Source organism: Poecilia reticulata, chromosome 21 (assembly GCF_904066995.2).
Source record: "Poecilia reticulata chromosome 21, P_reticulata-male-v2, whole genome shotgun sequence".
Classification (NCBI taxonomy): domain Eukaryota; kingdom Metazoa; phylum Chordata; class Actinopteri; order Cyprinodontiformes; family Poeciliidae; genus Poecilia; species Poecilia reticulata.
The window spans coordinates 24,040,866-24,064,353 of NC_088850.1; the positions used below are offsets into that span (position 1 = coordinate 24,040,866).

Genomic DNA, 23,488 nt, shown 5'->3' on the forward strand with positions numbered 1-23,488 from the left:
TTTAGTGAATGTACTCTATAAAAAAGAGCTGCCTGTTTGCTGCAGTGGAGATGAAGATGGTCCATTCAGGAAAGCAGAGCTGCATCAAACTTTAACTGGAACTGCAGAAAAACGAAAAAAACAAAAGCAAAATTTAAATCTTTAATGCATGTCACCATGAGAAAAGCCTACTGAATTTTGCTTAAAAAAACTTTGTAAAAAATTTTAATCACACATTTTTGACTTATGAAGTTAACTGTTTTTGCAAAACAAACTTATTTGCGCTTGTCAGAAATCTTTTTGTTTGTGACTCAAAGTTTTGCTTGTGATTCCCACATGACGTCTTGAGTAGGGCCTAAAATCACAACAAAAGATTTCTGATGTGTGCAAATAAATGTTTATGTTTGGTAAAAAAATTGTTATTTAATTCAAAAAAAGTATTTTAAACAAAACTTCTTTTTTTAAAGGAATCATTACAATTCCAAAAGTTTTGATTACAATTTTATTTTACTTAACTGAGGTTAGTTTTTTTTTTCTTTTTTCCATTGAATAACAAATTTAAGTTCATACTCTGTATGAAGTCCCTAAGCTTAAAGTCTGGATTGAGTTTTTTCCCCTTCATTAATGACACTTTTATTACATATTCATTCATTATCATGGTAATTCAGGGTGAGTTCACTGTATTCAAACAGGAACGGATGAAGAGGGCTTCATCCAGAAAGGCTCCAGATCAAGTCAGTGACGGCAGGGTCAAGGACCAAAACCTGTGGATACTGAGTGTCTGAGCTGCTGCTACTCTAAGTAACCTAACCTGCTGATATTCAAGATCCAAAGTAATGGAGAAACTTGTTGAGTCTTTGTTGTTTTAGTCATGTTGTACTGCCCCTGAAGCCTCAGGAAGCCTGAAAGCTTTGGACAAAGCTGAATATTGACACCTTAGTCAGCGCTATTTCCAGTTTAGTGTCCTGATAAAAGTGTGGCAGGATGAAACTGACCTTGGGGTGTTATAGGCCTGTGTGGAGGATCAATAGCTTCAAACTGGAGACCTAGTTAGCAGCAACATTGAAATAGAGTCGGCCACAGAGCACAGTAGGGTTTTAGCAGTCTTCAAGGGACAGCCAATGAGTCCTGATGTTGCTGCAGATGGATCATCTTTTTTGTAAGATCTTTATGATCAAATACACAAAGCAAGGGCTCTAGAAGACTGGTAAGTACAGCTTTTCCTTTGATATTAAAAACATTAACATAAAAGTCTTACAATACATGTTATCTTCTTTATTCACTCAGCTACTAATAATGTGAGAGAAGATGGGGGACTGGAACTTGTTGGGGAGCATCTTAGAAGAAGTTCACATTCATTCGACCATTGTGGGGAAAATCTGGCTCACCATCCTCTTTATCTTCCGGATGCTTGTACTTGGCGTTGCAGCAGAGGATGTTTGGGACGATGAGCAAAGTGAGTTTGTCTGCAACACAGAGCAGCCAGGCTGCAAGACTGTCTGCTATGACCAGGCTTTCCCTATCTCCCTCATACGCTACTGGGTCCTGCAGATCATCTTTGTGTCCTCTCCCTCACTGGTCTACATGGGCCATGCTCTGTATCGCCTGAGAACCCTTGAAAAAGAAAGGCACAGAAAGAAGGCCTGCCTGAAGGCAGAGCTGGAGGGGGCAGATACTGACCAGGAGGACCACAAGAGAATCGAGCGTGAGCTCAGGAAGTTAGACGAACAGAAGAAAGTCAGGAAAGCTCCACTCAGAGGATCATTGCTGCGCACATATGTTTTTCATATCCTGACCAGGTCTGTGGTGGAGGTGGGTTTCATCATTGGTCAGTGTGCTCTTTTTGGCATTGGATTATCTCCTCTGTACAAGTGTGAGAGACTGCCGTGCCCCAACAGTGTTGACTGTTTTGTGTCAAGGCCTACAGAGAAAAATATTTTCATGGTGTTCATGCTCGTCATTGCCGGAGTGTCTTTATTTCTCAACCTTCTGGAGATTTTCCATCTGGGTGTGAAGAAGATCAAGCAAATCCTTTATGGATACAAATATGGAGATGATGACAGTGTCTGCAGGTCAAAGAAAAATTCTATAGTGCAACAGATTTGTGTTCTCACTAACTCCTCATCACAAAGGCTGATCCAGCTGACTCAAGTTACCAGTCCTGTTTCATCAGATCCTTACAAGGATGCTCAAAGAGATGTACTTCCTTGTAACTTGGTTCCAGCAGGTTGCCAGAACACAGAAGGCATGGACATCTCACAGCAGCATCCTGCACAGACGTTCCGGCCGAGCCAAGGTGACATCCAGCATTTGAGGCTGGGGGCTGTGGAGCGGCAGCACACTCTGGAGAATAGAAAACCGTCCTTCAGCAGCGATGAGTCAAATGGACCTCATTGCTCTGGCAAGCCTCACTATGCAGGACCACGAGCAACGCTGGTGGCCAGCCATATTGAGATCCCAGCTGCCCTGAGGATCCCTCAGAGGAAGCAGAGTAAAGTCAGTGTCTGCAAGGAACTCAGCGACATGAGTGATTCTCCAGAGAGCGACCACTATCCCACAGCCAGGAAATGCAGCTTTATGTCTCGAGGACTGTCAGAGGCCAAGCTCGCCAGTCCGTCTGACAGCGACGCCTCTCAGAGTGGAACAGATACCGAGGCCCAGCACTTCAACCAGGGGGAAAGCCCAGTGATGACCCCACCACCCCCCGCCTCTGGGAGGAGGATGTCCATGGTAAAAACACATTCCTTCTAGTGAAAACTGTAGCACCCTATATTTTGCTTAACCTAATATAATGCTGAAAATGTTTTTTTATTTTCTTTTGTGCTGATGCGATAAAACTACGCATATTTGATTCAGTGGAGTAGAAGAGAGAGAGTTCTAGATTTGTGCTATTCTCCTGGGCTACAACAGGACACCCTGGTTCTTAACACAGAGCATTTCATGATGATGACACATCATAACAGATGTTGTTATGATTTTCTGGAAATAAAAGAAATGTCTCAGTTGATAGGACAAAATTATATTAAAAAACAAACTTAAGAGAAAGCAACAGAAAAACAAATCTCTGCTATGAAAACACACCCCAAAACTTACCAAGCCATACAAGAAATCTGTGAAAACTGTGCTGTTGTCTAATTTTGTGTGGAAGGTATTTAGATATAGATATGATGCACAATGCACCAGTCTAATCTTCAAACAAGACCACCTAAATATGTATGAGTTAGATAAGTAGCATGAGCTCCATCACCATGCACACAGGAGCATTATTTAACTGAGAGTGACTAGCATAAAATTATGTTTGGTGCACCAGAGAAGTTTGAAGAGATTTAGATTAATATCCATCTCAACCGACATGACTTGTTGGAGTCTGAACAATATGTTTATTAATGCATATCTTACCAGTTCTACAAGTCAAACATTTCAGATAAAGGATGTCTCAACTTTTCTTTTTCAGCCATTCAGTTGTATTTAGTAGGCTCAAAATTACTAACTGGAGACAACACCTGATAATCAGGAAATAGTAATCAAATAGTTTTCCATCTCAGTTATTGTTTTGTGAACACTTGCCTAATGAAGTTTGATATTAAATAACAGTAGCTAAAAGATTGTGTTTAGCACTGAGGAGAGAATAAGTTCTGCACACTTATGGAAAACAAACAACTTCTCTCCAAAATATAAGAATGTATTGACAAAATTTTATTTCTATATTTATTAGGAAGATATAGTAGTACAGCTCAAAATTGATTATTGGGTGGTGGATCATAAAACTCACTAATTTAGTGGCACTGAACTAAACTACTGTAAGTAAAAATGAAAGAACAATGAAAACCACCAGAATAAGTAATAAATTCAATGACCAATTAAATAATGCAGTAATATCACAGCTCAGAATGAGTATGTACATTTAATACCAAGGAATATTTTGAAATGAGGACAAATTAACTTTAAACTAAATCAAATTCAGCTTAAGACTAAATTGAGAACAACACTTGGTATGTGTTCAGCAGTTCACCATGTTTGCAGTGAAGATCAACACATTTTACAAAGTCATTAGTTAGCAAATTGGTTTCATGAACTAATTTGCTAAGAGGTCTGGAAGGTTGATACAACAACAGCAGGTCTTTAATGTATTGTGGTGCTACGTTGTTCAGTGATTTATAAACTAACAGTATTTTAAAGTCTATTCTCTCAGTGAAGGGCGTTAGATGTGATGTTCTCTATTTTCTTGGTTTTAGTCAGAACACCAGCAGCAGCGTTCTGGATCAGCTGCAGTTGGAGGATAGATTTTTCTTTAGGAAGATATAACTCAAGATATACATTGCAGAATAATGTATATGTTGGAAACATAGAAATATTAAGTCTTTTAAAAAAATTTAGAAAAGAGAAAAACCTGTTTGTTGGATAACAAAAGACTAACCACAAATGGTTTTTTTCTTTCAGAGCATGATTCTGGAGTTGTCTTCAATCATGAAGAAGTGAACCAGAAACATCCACGTTGGCATGAGGCCAGAGGCATCGAGGACTTCTGTAGACATAAACACTCACATTATGTTTCACCTCATTTCTAGTTTCAGTGTAACTTTCACCATCTGATGGTATTCACTCATACATTTAGAGTTTCTGTGTTTAGGTTTGTGGATCCAATCACTGGTTCATTTGTGTCAATTCATGCATGGCTGGACATAAAGTGAGTCTTAACATCTTATATAGCAGTGTTTCTCAACCCTGGTCCTCACCGCCCCCCTGCTCTGTATGTTTTAGATGTGCCTCTATTGCAGAACAGCTGATTCAAATGATTGTGTGACCATCAAGTACTGCAGAAGCCTGTTAATCACCCAGAGATAAAATTCAGGTGTGTGACAGAAGGGAAATACCTAAAACATGCAGGTCAGCGGGGCGGTGAGGATCAGGGTTGAGAAACACTGTTATATAGCAAAGATGTTGGGTTAACCCAACATCCTGCAATGACAGAGAAATACAATAAAATTCTTTTGACAACATTTTTAGATGTTTCATGTGCAGTACAGGCTTCTAACTTATTCTTATATTTTTTGTTCTTTTTACAGAGAGGGGACATTATCACCAGCTACTGACTCTGTGCATTCAGTCCAGTGTTTCCCAACCCTGGTCCTCAAGGCACATTGCCCTGCATGTTTTAGGTGTTTCCTTGCTTCGGCACAGGTGATTTCAATTAGCAGGTGTTTGCTGAACTGCAATCAGGTGAATGAGGTGCATTAAAGCAGGGACATTTCTAAAACATGCAGGGCAGTGTGCCTTGAGGACCAAGGTTGGGAAACACTCAACCTTAACTTCATAGTACTGAACAACTTATTGTTGTATCATTAAATTAGTTTTATTTGTCAGGTTTTAGAAAACATTAACCAGCATAAGGTGTGTTACAAGATTTAGCTGATATACTGTATGCTTTAGTTATTTTTTTTAGGTAAGTGGGAATGTCCTTCTAACTTAATACAAATATGTATATCATAATCTAATCTCAGTACCTCTGGGGCTCTATGACGCCTCAGAGGTTCAGAGAATATTTGGGAGCAAACAGCATCATGAAGTCCTGTAAACCTACCATGACAAGGCCATCCACCTTAACGTCCAGCTGAACAAGGAGCGCTCTAATCAGAGATGCAACCAAGAGGCCCTTAGTGACTCTGGACCAAATAATCCACAGCTCAGAGGGGGGATCTGTCCACAGGAAAGCTAATAGTCATCACTGTACAAATATGACCTATATGGAAGAAAACCAACATTAAAATCAAACAATAAGAAGTCCCATTTGCCATGTTGGATACAGCAAACATGTGGAAGAAGGAGCTTTCAGATTAGACAAAAAAATAAAATAAAATTTATAGCCAAAAAGCATTTTGCTTTTTGGCTATAGAGAACTAACACTGCACATCACTCTGAACACACCATCCCCACTGTCAAATATGGTGGTGACAGCATCATGCCACCACCAGGAGGATCAGGGATGACGGACAGAGTTGACAGAAGATGGATGGAACAAAATATATTCATGTGTCAGTCAAAGTCCAGACCAGATGTAAAAAATGCTGTTCATAAACGCTCAGCGTCTAATCTGACTGAGTTTGAGCTGTTTTGAAAAGAAAAATGAACAAAATGTGTTGGTCTTTCACATTAAATTCCAATTGAATATATTTATTTTTGTGGACACAAGGTACATCACTGTAACTGTTGGAACTTGAAATATGAAGTTTCTGTCTGTTCCATGTGCAACAGAGATTTGGGTTAACGTTTTCTACTGTAATTTTTTATGAGGCTACATTTATACCAAACTGGCCACAAGCTAAATTGCAGGAAGTTTTACTATTTTTAAAGATTTTATTGGCTTTAGTCATCTTTATTTGATGGCGAATTGACAGGAAAGTGGGTAAAGGGAGAAAGATGCGGTAAAGGTCACCAGGCTGGGAACGAAACCCGCGACAGCCGCGTCAAGAACGAAGGCCTCCATATGTAGGTTGTGCTTTGCCCCTACGCCACCACAGCACCCACAGTTTTATTGTTTTCTAAATAATACATGAACAGTGACACTGTTTGTTTAAACATTGCATATTGTAACCAACATGTCCTTTGCTTCTCACCTTAAGACTGCCAGCAGTTGTTCCAGATGCTCCTACTCTCACTCAGAGGGAAGGATTGCTGCAAATTCGCTGATTAAAGAGTTACTAAGTGTTAACTGTTTATCAATTTATCATTGTGAACTGAATTTCTTTATGTTGTATTACCATTAGAACTGAACTGGAATGTTTCTAAATTAATTTCGATAATGTTGCATTGATTTGATTTTATAGTTTTCCATATTATCTTGATCTATTTGAGATGATGCACACAATATATTGTGGATTGATTCTTTACACATAAACTGGATTTAATTTGTTAAAAACAAACTCAGCAATCCTGAATAGAACAAAGCAGAAAATTTAAAGATTGGGAAGTCTTTAAATAATAGTTAAAATGATTAAAATCTGGGATTTTTATTCTTACTTATCCTGTCTGAGCAGAATAAGCATAGAAGGTAGCATGAATGTTTAGACAGAAAAATCTTGAACAAATCAAACACAACCTTTTTTCTCTTTGGTGTTCCTTTCCTTAAAGCATAGTCTCTTACACAAATTTAGCATGATAGAATAAAGCAAATGTGTACAGTAATTTATCACGGTTAGCACAAACAAAAAGTACTCCGAATGATATGCAAGTTTCTTTATTTCATAAAGAGAAATGGTGTCTAGACAAAAAAGTCATTTATATAACACTAGCAATTGAAATGAATGAAAATGGGGTTGCACAACAAGGTATTTACATGGTTATTAAGTCTTTAATAATTAGGGTCATGTAGCATTACAAATTTAGATAAGAACTCTTAGTAGAGAATAAGCAAATAACAGCTATTTCAAGTGGACAATATTAACACAAAACAGTCTAGAAAAAATAAGAAAAAATAACTTGAACTACAAGCTTAGAAGCTATTACATTAAAAATGATGCACCAAAATCTACCAATACAATAATCCATTTAATCTGTGTAAAAGCATGTAGAAAAACACCTGATGCAGTTTGCTGATACAGTCATTGACCAGTTATGAGAGGTATGAAGGATTTCACAGGTAGATAAGTGTGAGACAAGTCTGCACTGGTTACTCAGGGATGGGGGCCCAGGCCCCTGCATACACTCACTTCACTTGAATGTGAACTATGGCCTCTGCAAGTTCTAAGGCAAATATCGGAGGTGCACTTGTATCCATGTAATGCTGAGTCATCCGAAAAGTTGGATGAAACACAAGGTCAGAGGAATTCATTCTTTACCTCTTACATGGAGAAAATAGGTAAAACATGACATGACACCTATCTGTAAACATATTACATTTAGATTTCACTCAATGATCTTAACCTGTGCATTTAAATAACACACATTTTCTTTTGTTAAAAAAATGAAGTTGAGTAATCTGTGAAAAGGCATGTTTTTGTTCGTATTCTTTCAGAACAACCTTTGGAGTTGCAAAAGCCAGTGTCTGTGTCGGAGAAGCAGCGACAAAAACAAAAAGAAAAAAAAAGGAAATGTAACAAAACTAAATAGAAAGATGAGTGGGTTCATTTTACAGAGCTACAGCATGTTCAATATATAAATCATACTGTTGTAACTATGTTTGACCTGCACAAAACAACCTGGAGACCAACTCAGGTCAACACAACTTTCTTTCAATTCATGCATTTAATAAGACATAAAGTTTTGTTTATAATCAATGTGATTGGTTTGCAACTGATTTAACACAAAGTGGAATGCAAACCAAATCTGCATAGCTTGTCAGCACCTTCCAGCTTCTAGTTTTGGTTTAACAGTAACCAGACTGAATTTGTTGATCTCATCTCCTTCCTCCCCACTAATCCCACACCAAATAAGGAAATGCTCGTAATGTGCTGCTTGCACACAGTCACAGGAGATCAAAATCAGATTGAGGGAAAAAAAAGAATATAAAACCTCAACATTCATCAGGTGGGCAAATACAGAGCTTGTTTCTGGTGGCAACACTGTCACCTGAAGAAATGAAAATACTCCAACATCATGAGCAGAAAAATCCAAACACTATTCAGCTCACTGCTTTTCTACTCTGCTTCAGAGTGATATCCAGAGCATGTTTAAGTACTCACCAACCTGAGGGTGTGTTTCACTGAATTAGCAATAAAACATCCTTGGCTGACTGACATCTACTCACACCATGCAGACAGCCTTGGTATGTCCATATTACTGGTACAGTGATGAAATGCAGAGTATTGATTGAAACTTGGTGACACAAATTTACATAGCTAGAAGCCACCAGTGGTAAAATATAGTTTGCTGTCAACTAGAAATAGAAAATGAAAAATAAAACCATTTTCTCTTTGTGGCTTAAACCCAAATGTTCCAAGATTCATTTAAGATCATTTGCATGTTACAATACTAAAGGTTAGGATGAGCCTTTAGGATGCATTAAGAGAGCATAAAAAAATCATAAAAGTCTGGACCAAAAGCAGGGACTAAACCTCACAAACCTTAGTTCAATGGGATTATATTTGGAAATTCAGAGAAACGGCAAAATACGGTTGGAAGAGTCTGTGTTCTCTATGGAAGTATTAGAACATCTCAGGAGCCTCTGATAAACTTTGGCTACATTTCTCAAGAGAAAAAGTGAATCATCTTTAGGTCTAATTTGGCAGAAAAATGTCCAATGTAGATCATTTCTTTCTGCAAATTAAAATTGTCAACATAGGGCTATTTTTGGAGTGTGTTCATGAAGGAAAACAGCACATAAAAATGAAACAAACAAAAACATTGTATATGTAGAAATATATATTTAAATATCATTACTACTGCTCCAAACCTGTGTATGTGTGGTATGTGTGTAACATGAACATGAACTTGTGCATGTGTGCATTCTATGAAAGGGATCAATCCTAACAATTTAAAGATGGGATAGTGAAGTACATATGAGACAGTATCCTGCTGAAAAACAGAAAGGAACAACCAATGACATCTTAATCTAAAATTTACATCAGAGAAAGTTAGGAGGAACAACATCCATAAATCTTGTCCAAACTTTAAGTCCCAATCCTGTGTTAATCTGACAAGAAGAGACAAGAAAAAAAGCACAGCATCAGACAGGTTGGCAGAAAAACCAGGTTTTTCATGGGGATATTAGTGATTTTTTAAATGTCCTCTGTCAAACACAGCCAAACATTGAAGGTGAAAGCCAAAATAAACACCCTACTAAGACAGGGACAAAAATAAAGACTGATAACCTAACAGGATTAGAAAGTGAACCCTTTGAGAATGTATGCAGCTTGTTATGCTTTAGGAAAACCACTGGCTAGTGATCTGTTTTATTGAGCACATTATATTGTTAATTTATAGAATATAACATATGATAAATATACACTTAGGTATTTAATATCCAAATTGGGTTAGACCATTATATGGCAGCCAAGTGCGTCCAAATGAATTGGTATATCTATAACATGTATCAACTGAGATTAGTGGGACGCATAAACCACCACTGCTGCATTGTGATCTGAAGGTCTTGGAGGCCATAGTCTACCAGGAGTTAATGGGAGGGTAAGATGGGACACAGGTGGAACATTGAAGCTGAAAGCAGAACAGGTGTTAAAGTACCGGAGGTCAGCTGTCCACAGCAGCAGGCAGAACACATGAGAGGGGAAGACTGGGACAAAGAATGGCAGAGAGACATGCTGAGATGAATGCTTCACAGCTGGTGGCTCTACAAACGGTAACTGGAGATGGAGATAGAGCCAGCAGAGCTGGACAAAGTCATGTTTTCACTGAAAGTGACAAAACGGGCACAGTTAGGAATGAATATATCAGAGGGAGGGTTGGATGATGTCAGGGACAGAGATGGAGGTAGACTTTGAAGACTGATTTTGATAGATAAAATAGCAAAGTTAGCAAAGTTATTCATGCCTTAGTTGAAACGCTCAGCAGAACAGAAATGACACCAAAATACCTGTAGGATTGGGACATTAAAGAGAAGAAAAAGCAACAAAGTTTCATGCTGAATTCAACCCTTCTTGTACTTGCTTGTAGCTTGCCTCTCGTGAGGTTTGATACAGTTAAATTTCTTTATACAAAATATTTTGGGAAAGGATTTTTAAAAGCATTTTAAAAGAAAAGAGAACTTACAAGGCAAAACAAGCTTGACCATCTAACTACGCTTATAGTTCTAGGCAGCATGCACATCACAGAGATGGATGACCAAACACAATCAGGGCAACAATCTTACGACCTTACAGGATTGGTTTTCAGTCATTTGCACAACACGCACGCACGCACGCACGCACGCACGCACCACTTTTCATATCAACTCAATCAGGAATTAGCTTATTTCATTACTAAAGAAACACAAAGCAAAGTTGAGAATAATCATATACTAAAACGTTAACTTCTTTTAGATGTCTTTCTAAATCTTCACCAACATATATTAATATAATAATATCAAAAACATTTTCTCTTGCAGGGCCAATTTAAGTGCTCCAGGTTTAGACTTAGAAGAAAATAAAGACAAAGACTGTAGCTGAAGTGCTAATGGCTCTGAGCGCTCGGGGCCAGAAACAAAGTGCCTAAATTCATTCATTCATTCATTCATTCATTCATTCATTCTTTACTTTCTTTCTTGGATAAATTTTAAAATGTCAAAAGCAAAATAAATGCTTGTGAGAGCTTACACAAGTAGCATCTTTAAATACTGTTATAAAAGGAATTAAGCAACATGGGGAGAAAGAACATGAGAAGTTTTTCACATTTAAAAAGGAGCCAAAGGTGAAGCTGGGCTGGCCTGAGCCAGTCCGTAAAAAATATTCTCATGGGTCATTTCTAAACATGCAAGGGGCTCATGGTTGGATGTGTATGGATGCATGCTGTGTGTGTTTTGTGTGTGTGTACTCATGTATTGAGCTGATTTCCTGAGTATAAGAACACCCACCATGATGGAAAGTATTCATTAGGCAGGACAGGAAACAGCACAAAAAAAAGTTTTCCCTTAGAAAGGTGCTTGATATAACCCAAGTGAAATAAAAAGAAACACCTACGTTTCTACACGTACAAAAATCACTGTTACAGTCATCATGCTCCATACTATATACACATCTGCCAACAAGCACTTGAAAAATCACTGATACAACATCCAAATACAATGGTATTGCTGATGAGTGGGAAATAAAAATAGCCATCTAATCACCTTATTCTCCTTTCAATTCAGTGCTGTGAAAGGCATAGAAGGAATGTTCTCAGTTACAGGCTGTACAAAGTTCTCCTGTACAGAAATACAAATAGGAAACGCTTGAAAACATTTTTTTTTTTTGCATATGAACATTTTACAGTCTCACTGCATCGTAACTTCCTATTGTACAGAAGCTCTCATCTCATTTTCAATGAATTAGGTTGAACATTCAGAGGATTTTTCTTTCCTGAGTTTGAATTCTTGTGACGAAAAGGGCCACTGAGATATAATCATAGAAGAGACAAAGCGAGACAGAGTGGGACTGAGAGAGGTAGACAGAGGTGGAGGGAGACTAACGAGCTGCTTTCACACACAAACATCTGAGAAGTTTACAATAATGTGTGCAGAATCTCATCAGAACTTTCTTGAAAACTTTAGAGCTGCTAAAAATCTCTGTTTACATTATACTGGAAAAACCGGATCTGTACTAAATACTTATTTAGGTTGATAAAACTCTGCTCCTGTTTGAGCAAAACATTTGTATTCTTTGATAGAAGATTTCTCTGTTATGATGATTTATCTTTATGTTAATGAAATGGATGCACCTGACTTACATACTTTAATCAAATGCTGTCCAATGTGAAGTACTCCCAAATTAAGATGCACTCCATTTGTAGCTGGAAGTCACAATCTCCAAGCTGGAAGAATCTTGACGTACAAAAAAAGCAATAATGCAAATGATTACAGTTTTTCAGCAACAAACTGAACAAATATAAAATCTTACAGATTAAATTCTGTAATATTTTAGCCTCATTGACATGTGGAGTTAATGTTAAACATTCACATCTGTTAGGCAGCCTATAGAAATGTGGAACTAAAATCATCAGGAGATTTTCAGGATAATTAAAAGAAATAATGCTGCAATCGCATCTACATCTCACAGTTTGAAGGTATCATCAGTATTGGATGCTGATAAAAAATGACACTGAAAAACTTGGTTTCTATCATGTGGAGTTAATAGGTAGTTGCCTTTATACTCTCAGGAAGTAGTTTAGAGGTGATTCTGCACACATTTGTGTTTCTACATCTCTAGAGCAGGTCTAGAACCTGTTGGGGAAGCAGTGTGTGTGTGTGTGTGTGTGTGCGTGTGTGTGCGTGTGTGTGTGTGTGTGTGTGTATGAGTACATCTGAAGACAGAGCGATAGAAGGAGAAAAGGACAGGAGAAAGGAAGAAACAGAGATCCTGTTTGTAGAAAAAGAGAGCTGCTGCTTAGGTCCAATGAGGATCAACTTGAAGTTGTGATGTGTGACACATGAACGGCAGTCTCCCCTGCAGAGGCTCCTGCCAGCTGGCCGGGTATAGCACCATAGTACGAGTTTGGTGAGAGGTTCCCACTCTGTCAGGGTGAGAGGAGAATGCCTGCAGAACAGTATTGCTGCTGTTAAGACAATTTTAGTGTCAACCATTTCAACAAAACATACAGAAACAAAAACAACACAAAATGACATAAATACAAAGCTTGTTTTTCAGTGAACACTGGCAGAGGCTGACCATCTCACAACCCAGAGAAAAGGTTTGTCAGAGGAGTAAAATTAAATAATAGAAAAACATTCAAAACAACTGAATAAAAATCCACCTCTACTTGGTACTGTCTTTCCTTGGCTGCTCGTCAGTTGTACATTTCTCAGTCATTTCCTGGCAAAAATCTACCGTTACTGTTTGATTGGATTTTTCCACAGACTCAGATGTGGAGTACAAGCTGGTGTTGCGGCCCCCTGTATCCTGGTCCGCCCCGTTCCTGATGGCAGATTCAGGCTCGTTCTCTGAGGGTCCCGGTAACCCCTGGAAGCTGGGTTCAGGCGTGGCAGAGCCAGAGTGGCCTGTGAGGTCGATGCTGGTGGTGGCCGTGGTGCTGATGGCGGGGGGCCTGGGTTCGTGGGTTGCGTTGTTGCTGGCAGTGGAGTTGGGGGGTCGCAGCACAGGGCAGTAGTGGTGTAAGGACTGGACCTGCTCTGGGCTCAGCTGGACATCCCGGCACACCTCCTGGGACAGGCAGGAGAAGTTCTCCCACAGCTCTCCCATACAGGCCTTCAGCTGGTTCCTCTCTGTCAGCAGCTTCTCTTTCTCACACTCCTGTGCACACACGCACACACACACACACGCACGCACACACACACACACACACACACACACACACACACACACACACACACACACGCACACGCACACGCACACACATTTAGTAAAGGAATACAGATATCAACATAACATTCACAGAGCCGTGTGGAACTATTCACAGCTCTTGAATTTTTCTGTCACAAGCTTCCCTGTACTTCATTGAAATGTCATGGACCAGCCCAAAGTAACTCAAATTTTTCTACATGTGAAAGCCTAAAAAGTCCCCACCATCTTTCTCTGACTCCAAGCTATAAAGAAAGCTAAAATAGGGCAATCCTAGAAGAGACAAGGCCAGAGCGTTATCCTCCAACAGAACAACAAACCCAAACATACAGTCATCTGGTTTAGATCAAAGACATCAAAGTCCAGACTTTAATCTAACTGATAATCTGTGGTATTATTGGGAAATTTATTTTCACAGATTCAGTCTGACAGACTGAACTTTAAGTGGGCCACAGATTGTTTTTCCTCCGAATCACAGTACACTACTGTGAAGCAAAAGAAACTTAAATGTTTTATAGCACATTGATGTTTGTGGTGATAATGAGACACAATGTGGAAAAGCTCAAGGTGTGTGAAAGTGTGTTTTGGATCCACTTTAAAAGCCTCCAATTATTGAACTGCTGATGGTCCAACAGTGTCCATCTGTCCAGCTCGATAATTCAATATTCAAGCAAACAGAAAAAAACCTGTGTCAATAATTCAACAAGAGGCAATAAATTCAGATAATGATGATGATATAAACATGATCAAACAAACATTCTGTAATCCATGTAATTGCTGATTATGCTTTGCGACTGGTCCACTCACTAGTTTTCTGATCTCACACTCCAGGTTCAGAATGCAGTCAAGCTTCCTTTTGCGACAACGCTGCGCTGCGATGCGATTCTTGCTCCGCCGCCTGACGTCATGGATGAACTCAAGCTGCTCCGATGTCAGTTTGTGCATTTTGACCAACATTTGGAAGTCATTCCGTGGAAGATTTGTGATTTGATCAATAGGAAAAGGAAGCTTCACCTAGAAAAGGAAGAAACAGTAAGCTTGACTGAAGAGTTAATCTTATTTTTTCAGAATAATGTTTTTGTCCACATAGTTATTTAATTTTTGATTTGCAACATTATTACTTATATTTAGCTAAATATAAAAAACTTATTTTGTCTAATATTTACAACATCTAAGTGCAAAACTGAATAATGAAGGTAAAAGACCACATTCAAATGAGAATAACTCCTTTGAATATAGGATTGTATACCCTGTGTATACCACAAGATGGCAGTAGGGTACCATTGCTGATGCCTCACAGTGAAGCGCTCAGGTTCGTCCTGCTCTTCTTAAACAGGTAGCACAAAAGGTGATCTAAGAAAAGCGTCTGCCTCTTAGGACCTGGAAGTGTGCCATGGTGACAGAGTTGGCGGGGTGGAGGTAGGGGTGGGGTTACTGATTCAATGACCTGTCAGCCCAAAATCATTGGCAGGATACTTTTGGGGATATGCATTTCTGCATCATGACTAACGGCAGTCCCCTCATGCTTAAGAACAAAAGAATTAGTGGAGTAAATGCTGCACCGATTTGCCAGCTCAAACAGAATCAGAAAGCCATGTGATATCCACCCCCGATATGACATCTTATCAGGGCTGCACGTGTTTATTCTGTTTCTCCTTGTCTTGAGCACGACAATAAGTCGGCCACTCTCCCTCAGGTGATGGCAAACCTTCCGATAAGCACATCACAGGGAAATCCACCCCAGCTGTATCTGCCTGCACCAGAGAGCTGTAGCTTTAGGCACCGAGGGAAATAGTGGAGGCATAACAAAGAGCCAGAGGAAGACAGTCGTAAAGCTTGGCAGAGATGAGAAGAGCTGTCTCTCTCTGTTCTCCTTCCCTCCCTGTGGCTACCTCAGTGGAGTGCAGAAAAAACAAAGTCAAAGGAGGAAGGGAGCAGAACTCTGCGCTCCCCCTGTACCTGCAGGCTCAAGCTGGGCCAGCTGCCCCCGGGGAACGGTTCCTTTTAAGAGGACAACAACCAGAGGTGACAAGAGGCAGAGATGCCATGTCTCACCCCCATATGGCATCCAGCAGGGGCCGGGGTCCCACTTTGTGGAAATACTGCACTAAGGGGACTGCTGGAAGGTGCCTTATCAATACAGGAATAAAGTCAGTCTTTCCTGTGAGAAAAGGCTTCAAATTCCTCTTTAGGACTGCGGCCCTATTTCTCAACTTAGCTCAACATCTGTATGCAGACACATGATAAATAATAAATGGGGCTTTCAAGGCTACGCTTGGCTCTAACAGGAGTATCACAATTCAAGAACGAGCTTACAATCACAATGCAAAGCAATTAGAGAAAAATGTTTTTTAACCACTAAAGGAGCAGCTGGAAAGAGACATTTCAACCTTGTGAAGGTCACCCCTGCCCCCCTCCCATTCCTCCGCCCTCCATTCCATCCACCAGTCACTGGTACACAGGGGAAGGCTAAATTTAAGCACTCCACCACAAAAACCAGTTCAGCAGCACAGTCAGGATGACAGAGTATGCTTCAACACTGGTCATAAATTTCCACAAAACTGCTCTGGATTTACATTTGTTTCACATTTCCCCTCCCAAGACTCAGTCATTTTCCCTCCCAGGGTCATTATGCTGAAAATGGGGTACAGAGTGAAAAGTAGGGCTCATCTGTTACAGGCAAAAAAAGTGCTGCTCACTTCGCTGCCCTGACGCTGAGCGTAGTTAGACATTATGGATGTAAATGTCTCAAATTTGGGTCTAAAATATTGACTATGTAGGACAAATTTTCATTTCAGTCAAAATGGCCAAACATTAACACACCTGACGCTGATGCACTCAACATCATAGCTGCTTGTTCGGTTGGCGCCCTTCCTCTCAACAGGGTCTTGATTATTTAAAACAACAAGATGGAGCTTCAATAAAACTACTTGAAACAGCCGTCTACCTGTCCAGGTTAGAACCCACCTCATGCCCATGCTGGGACACACTCCAGCTCCAAAGAGTATCCCAGAAATGGATTATATGAAACATCTTAATCATGTTTAATTATTAATATTAACAAATAAAAACTCTATACAATTGAGGAAGGTGAAGTCATCTTAGATGCATCTATGTTGAATTTAGCTAACATATATGATCCATCTATTTTCTGCATCTTGTTCAGAATAATGGAGATGGGAGCAACCCGGAGCCTGTCTCCAGTTGTCAGTGGGTGAGTGTGGGGTCCACACTGTGGTGGCCACCCTGACCCCACAGACACAAACATCAACACACACAGAAAGGTGCAGCACCTCCAGCTAATATCACAATTAATGCTTTCTGGCATGTTCCTTCATTCCTGCACAGGAAGAACACTGACACTCCAGAGACTGAACATTGAACTCTATTTTTGCTAAGCTAACCATTGATCCATCACACTCCATGTTTCATTTAATTTCTCTCTGGGTGCATAAAGGGTGTTTGGGTCCATCTAATTTTAAAGGTAAAAATGTAAGGCATTAAGCTCCACTGTGAATGTGAAGCCACTAAGCTAACATGCAGGTTGATATTCTTCTCCTTTTCCTTGGTAGAAAGCAGATAAACATTTCTTTCAATGCTTTAAGAAAAGAGAATTAACTTTGCTGCTCCAAAATGTGTGCAGATAAATGAAAATGTATCATTCAGATATTGGATTTAGCTCATGGATTGGCTGGAGAGTCGACATCAAGCTTTCAGCAGAGGGCTGGGAATGTTCTGAATGCTTACTGGTTCATCATCTGGTTGCAGTTTTCCAGGTTGGTTAACTGTTCTGCACATCTGCTTAAGGATCAAGTATTCCTTTTGTCCTGTCTGTTAGAACATCATCTCTTCCTGTAATGAACATGCTTGCTTCATGCTATATCAATGGTCAATATCAATTTATGCTATTCTAAATAGTCTTATAAGACTATTTCACATACATACAGATTAAACCACATAATTATTTAATATAACATGTGTCTAGCTTGCATATATCATGTATATAATCTATATACAATCTAAATGGATTCTGGGCATAAACTAACCATCCCCTCTGCTATAAATGACAATGACATCTGATTTGGACCACAGCTACATCATATCTAAACTACATCAGGTTTCTTTGGGATTGTGTTAGTGGAGCTAAAATCGAGGCCTTTACACCTGCCATTTACATAGCATTTACATGTACATGCTGTTGTAATGAAGCTATTCATTACAACATTACAACAGCATCAACAATGCTCTGATGTGTCAGCACAGCTTCCTTATTCTTTACTTGGAGATGCATGTTTTCACCTCTTGACCAATCTTTGCACAATAACCAACTTAACACCACCTTCACTGCAACAAGAAACAACAGCTCTGACAGATGCAAAGACAGCGGGCACACTGAGCCAACAACAAACAAATGTGTTCTGGGTTTTTTGTGCTGATTTAGTTTTAAAAGAAAATAAGACAGCCAAAAACCTAGATTGAAAGTCAAACAGTGGTTTGACTATTGCATAAAGGATGTTTATGCAATACAAGGTATAATACCAGGAATACCTAAACCAGGCAAAAAATAAAAATAAAAAAATCAAATGCCAAATGTAGACATCAGCAACTAAAATGCTGTTAATATATAATCACATTTGTTTATCTAAAAGTGTCTCAGAAAGCATGATGTAACATTACTTTAATTAGCCAAAGAAGTGACTCAGTGATCCTTACTATAAGTAACACACTGCATAAGAAGCAGATCTGAGCCATAGTCATTCATGAAGAGTCTTATCAATTGTTTGTGAAAGTGAGCGGAAAGCTGGCAGATAACCCTGTGTAACTCAATAGAGATTTGACAGAAGATATTGTGTGGAGTAAACCGGCATGTACAGTGGCTGACACATAAATAATAAAGCGTGTGCCCACACAGAGAAATGATAGAAGGGACTGAAATGTCTCCTTGTCATTTTGTCCTGTTCTAACTGATAATAATAACAGTCTTATGAATGAGTTCCATATAATTTACACAGACACATTCAGCTCATCAGAGCTCCATGAATCTGATGGGGATGGATGTTTTAGGCCATACAGTGAGGGTAATAATCATATATTATATCTGAGCCTGTTGGTGCAGCAGAACTGTTGCACACCCCTTTCATGTTGCTCCAACATACCAATGTGTTATGTGAATTTCATTGCCATGGTAACACACTATTTCTCTCCAGATCCTCCTGCTCTCTCTGTACACTTAGAGCAACCCTCTTCACAAACCTCATCAGAAAAATTTTCCTCACACTTCTGGCAAATATCTCTGAGTGTAATATCAAAAGAATAAAGATGGCAGGAAAACAGAGAATCTAAAGGTCACAAGTTCACACTCTGCAACAAGCAGCATGTCATGTTATTGACTCCACACAGACAATGAGCAGAGTGGTACACAAACCCCCACATGTATAATTCATAAGAGATGCATTTTATATTCCATACAGTGAGATAGAAGCCTATTTTTTAATCCTAAGAGAATCCTGAGAGGGAAGTTTGGAAATGTGTATTCACCTAACAGGAAAACCACAGAACAGCAAAGAACATGTCAAATTATGAGCCAAAAATAGTTTCTCAATCTTGGACAAAATCTACTAGTCTCACTGTCTTTACGCCTGGGTTATTTTGGGGTGACAGTCAGCCTCTCACTGATCTTTATCACATAAACAACAACAGCCGTCTAGTCTGAGGCTTGGAGGACGTCTCTCCAGGTGGATTACGGCAAGATGATTAGAGGATTGTCTATTCATTCTTGTCAGCACAGATGAGCTGTGTTTTAGTCTCATCATGAGTCTGAGCTAATACCTTCCTCCTTCTCTACCTTTAGGGTAGCAGTGTAAAACTTTATGTTCACATGTCAAATTTACCAACATTTAACATCATAACCAATATTTTGAATAGTTTCTATTGCAAAAACATATGATGTGTATGTTCTGGTAATTAGCTTTGTTAGATATTCTAAATATAGTGTATAAGACCGGTTCTTTTAAGAACTGGCGAAGACTTTATCCTAAGTCTACCCATAGCATCCTGCATGTAGACTGTCCTGGAGACTAAGCTTCAATACTCAGTCATTAGAGCCATTAAAAGCAGGGTATAAAGCAAATTAATAATATCAAAGACCATCTGTGCCTTTTGGTAGTCCTGTAAATCTTGTACTGAACAGTCTTGCTTCAATTAAATAGTGACTTAATGACTACTAATACAGACCCAGAAAGAATTCCACTGTAAAATAATTAGCCATTATGGTGGTGATATACTACTACATGTGACAAGCAGTGTGTTCCCGCTCACCTCTGGTCCTCGCTCTTGAGCATGGCATGACTCACTGTCTCCTTCTGAGAAGGAGCCGGACTCGTCGCTTGAGTTGGTTCCATAGGACTGCTCACATTTGATTTTGGGTCGCACCTGGTTGAAACGAGCATCCCCTCCCACATTTTGCTCCTGCTGGTCCACATTGAGGCATCGTGCCACATTGGAACATGGTGAGGAGGAGAACTCGAACTGGGGCAGGCTGCAGGGAGAGCCTCCGCTACCATCCTCTGCATAGGAGTAAGAGGAGCAGGAGCTGGAAGTTCTGGTGCGCGTCTCACAAGGCGGCGAGCGTGGGCATACTTTGATTGGCACTGGGCAGCTGGTGTTGGGGCGTGGACGCGACAGGACTGGGGGCTCAGAGGAAGTGGTGCTGAGCGAATAAGCCTGGGAGTTTGGGAGGGACTGGCAGGATTCAGCCCAAAGTCCTTTTGTCACTTGCTCAGAAAGCTCCACCTCCAAAGAGTTCCCACCGGGGTAGGAATGTGCTGGCGGTCCCAGACGGTTGGAGGCCCCTGAGGAGAATATGACACTACGGCGGTCTAGCTCAACTTCCTGTTTGCAGACACCATCATAAGAAGAGGATTTCAGAGACAACCCTGCAGGGAAACTATCTACCTCCTTTGGGGATGTAACAGACAGATCTAACTCCCCAGTAAAAGGCCTGAAGTCTTTTTTATGATCTCCCTGAGAGTTTCCTTTGTCCTGGGGGCAGATAAGTCTGTTGGCGAGTAGCTGCTGTGAAGTGTTGGACAGACTAGGAAGGTCTATTCCTTTTTTGAAGTAGGCTTGGAGGCAAGATGAGGACTTGTTTCTCTTGGTTCTTTCCAGAGATAAGGGGTTATCCATTTCCATAGCTATCACACTGTCCTTGTCCCTGGCATCCTGTTCATCTCCTGACAGGCACAATGAGATGGCCTCTTCCTCTGCCTGTGGTTCAACTTTTATCTGTGTCACGGGCAGCCTGCCCTGACCCGGCAGAACCCCACTGATGCTGCTCTCCTTAATTGTGCTTGGAAAACCTGAGGTACTGGTGTGTGAGGAGGTGTCATTATTGTGCTTGTTACAAGCCCACTGATATTTTCTGTACTTTGGGCATCGTGGTAGATCTGATGCTCCATGTCGCTCAAAGTCCAGCCGGCCATCTGTCAAGTTACTGGACACAGTCATTGCTAACTTGTCATCGTCAGGACTCTGAAAGGAGGCCAGGGTGTCTGCACAATGTCGTGTCCTGGGGGAGGTGGGTCTTTCACACTCTGACTGCATGCTTTCATCCTCTGAGTTGATAGCCTCCGGTGCCCCCCTGTGGCAAAGCATGAGGTTGTCCTCCTCTCTGCGTAGCTGAGCCTCCAGGAAGCGAAAGCATGAGTCCTCGAGGTTGTGCATGCGCAGGAATTCTGCACAGCGGATGACCTCCTGGATATTTTCTCTGCTGAGTAACAGCTTAGCAGTGTAGGCAAACTGCAACAATGGGGCAAATCCCCTGGCAGTGACCTGCAAAGAGGAAAAAAAGGGAAATTGCCAGCATTACCATGAGCAGAGCCATAGTTCAAATTAGCTGGAGTATGGTGAGACAGCTGCAACAAACACAAAGAGAGTAAAGGAAGAGTTAATCATTTTATCAGATTAGCATCGCACCTGCACTAAGATCTACAGGCAAGCTTGTGTGCACCTTCATTCCTATAACACCCTGTGGGACATTCCTTCAGTCTGACAATTCTTCCCTGTGATTTTATCAGTTTTACATAAACCCATTCCTGTGTGAGTAAAACATAAATTGATGCTTTAAATGAAACATGGTTTAGGTAAATGATGACCATTTCTGAAGGCTGTTCTATTTATAACCAATATACAAATTTTACACTTCATTTTAAAAAATGAATTTGTTGCCAAATGGCTATTATGAGAGCTACAGTGTTAAGTAGATCTAATCCTGCTAAACTTAATAAAAAAGCCAATATGGTCACAGTCCTGGCCTGGCTCTCCAGTCTCACTTTTTCTGTCAGTGCCCCCTGCGTCCTCAGGGTAAGTGGTTGTGAATTTGTAAGAACACAGCTTATCTCTGTAGTGGCCATGTGGCAAGGGATGTAAGAGGGAAGTCTTCTATTTGGACTTAATGCCAGATAATTAGCTAATAGTCAGGGCCTGGAGAGCTGCAGGTCTCTCTCTGCTCCTGTTGTCACTGAACGTTAAGAGATGAGAGAAAGGAGTCCAAGACGCTGGTCTGTCTGCAGGGAGGGATCAGGATAAGGTCTATAGCAGGGTGAACACTCCACTCGGGTCAAACAACTAATCCCTGCAGCTTTATCCGGGCTTTTTCTGTGGCCACAGTTGAAACCTGTTAAATGTAATTATTGTGGTTTCACTCCAGAGTGACTACAGCATTGTTTATTTACTTGACACACCTTCTCAGAGGCTGACTGGTGCAACTTGCCTTACGAGCCTCAACAGACATCATCTGGGAATGAGACATAAAATGCAAACTGTTTATCGGCTACTTTGTGAGCGGAGGAGCGGTGCAGAGGTTTCAGACACGGCATGGGCAAGAGTAAAAGCAACTCAGCTGGCAGAACAAAACAATATTAACATGTTCTTATGATCTGAGGGAAACCTGGGCACCATGTCTTGTGTCAACATCCAGCAGCAGCATCCCGACACGCCTGTGGTTTAAACCCTTGTGCTGTGTTTGAGCCACCGGTAGAATTGCACACATCAGACATTGTTAGGGGGGAGCTGCTGACTCTGTATAAGGTGGAGGGTGGTGGGGGGTTTACAGTGTGATCTGAGTGGAATGGATTGGGGGGAGGGTTGAGACTTTGACTGGACAATCTGCTCTAATGATGAGCGCAGCAGAATACAGCAATAACAGAACCAATCAGGAAGAGCTACATACAGAAAACCCTCATTCTTTTTACAGTCATGATAAAAATAAAGTCATTAAATTAAGTGAGTCCAATATGTCTATTTCTGCACATTACTTTCTATAATAGTTGTACTGTATTTTTCATCCATCCATTCTTTGTCTGCACACCCTTGTCCCTATAGTGGGGTCGGGAGGTGCTGGTGTCTATCTCCAGCTAATGTTCCGGGCGACAGGCGAGCGGGGTTCAACCTGGACAGGTCGCCAGTCTGTCACAGGGCAACACAGAGACAGACAGGACAAATAACCATGCACACACACACTCAAACCTTGGGAGTATTTGGAGAGGCCAATTAACCTGACAGTCATGTTTTTGGACTGTGGGACCCCAGGC

The 23,488-nt window shown here is 40.5% G+C and overlaps 2 protein-coding genes across 6 annotated transcripts in view; one reads left to right on the top strand and one right to left on the bottom strand.

Annotated features, from left to right (window-relative positions):
- Positions 1-1,003: 1,003 nt before the first annotated feature.
- gja10b (gap junction protein alpha 10 b) lies at positions 1,004-6,688 on the top strand. The gene is made up of 3 exons (XM_008398481.3): positions 1,004-1,186; positions 1,267-2,709; positions 4,420-6,688. The coding sequence occupies exons 2-3, from the start codon at positions 1,288-1,290 to the stop codon at positions 4,456-4,458; spliced, it is 1,461 nt and encodes a 486-aa protein (XP_008396703.2). The 5' UTR covers positions 1,004-1,186; positions 1,267-1,287; the 3' UTR covers positions 4,459-6,688.
- Positions 6,689-7,197: 509 nt separating this feature from the next.
- Positions 7,198-23,488, bottom strand: part of bach2b (BACH transcriptional regulator 2b) — a 97,161-nt gene continuing 80,870 nt past the window's right edge. For all 5 annotated transcript variants that reach the window (XM_008398479.3, XM_008398477.3, XM_008398476.3 and 2 more), the window contains 3 exons: positions 20,217-21,728; positions 14,706-14,912; positions 7,198-13,850 (listed from right to left, as the gene is read on the bottom strand). In XM_008398479.3, the coding sequence (XP_008396701.1) occupies positions 13,356-13,850; positions 14,706-14,912; positions 20,217-21,728 (2,214 nt within the window). In that variant the 3' untranslated portion in view covers positions 7,198-13,355. The remainder of the gene's footprint in view (positions 13,851-14,705; positions 14,913-20,216; positions 21,729-23,488) is intronic.

Coding starts and splice junctions, on each gene's coding strand:
- gja10b (XM_008398481.3), top strand. CDS start 1,288: ATGGGGGACTGGAACTTGTTGGGGAGCATCTTAGAAGAAGTTCACATT. Junction 2,710..4,419: donor CTGGGAGGAGGATGTCCATG/GTAAAAACACAT, acceptor TTTTTCTTTCAG/AGCATGATTCTGGAGTTGTC.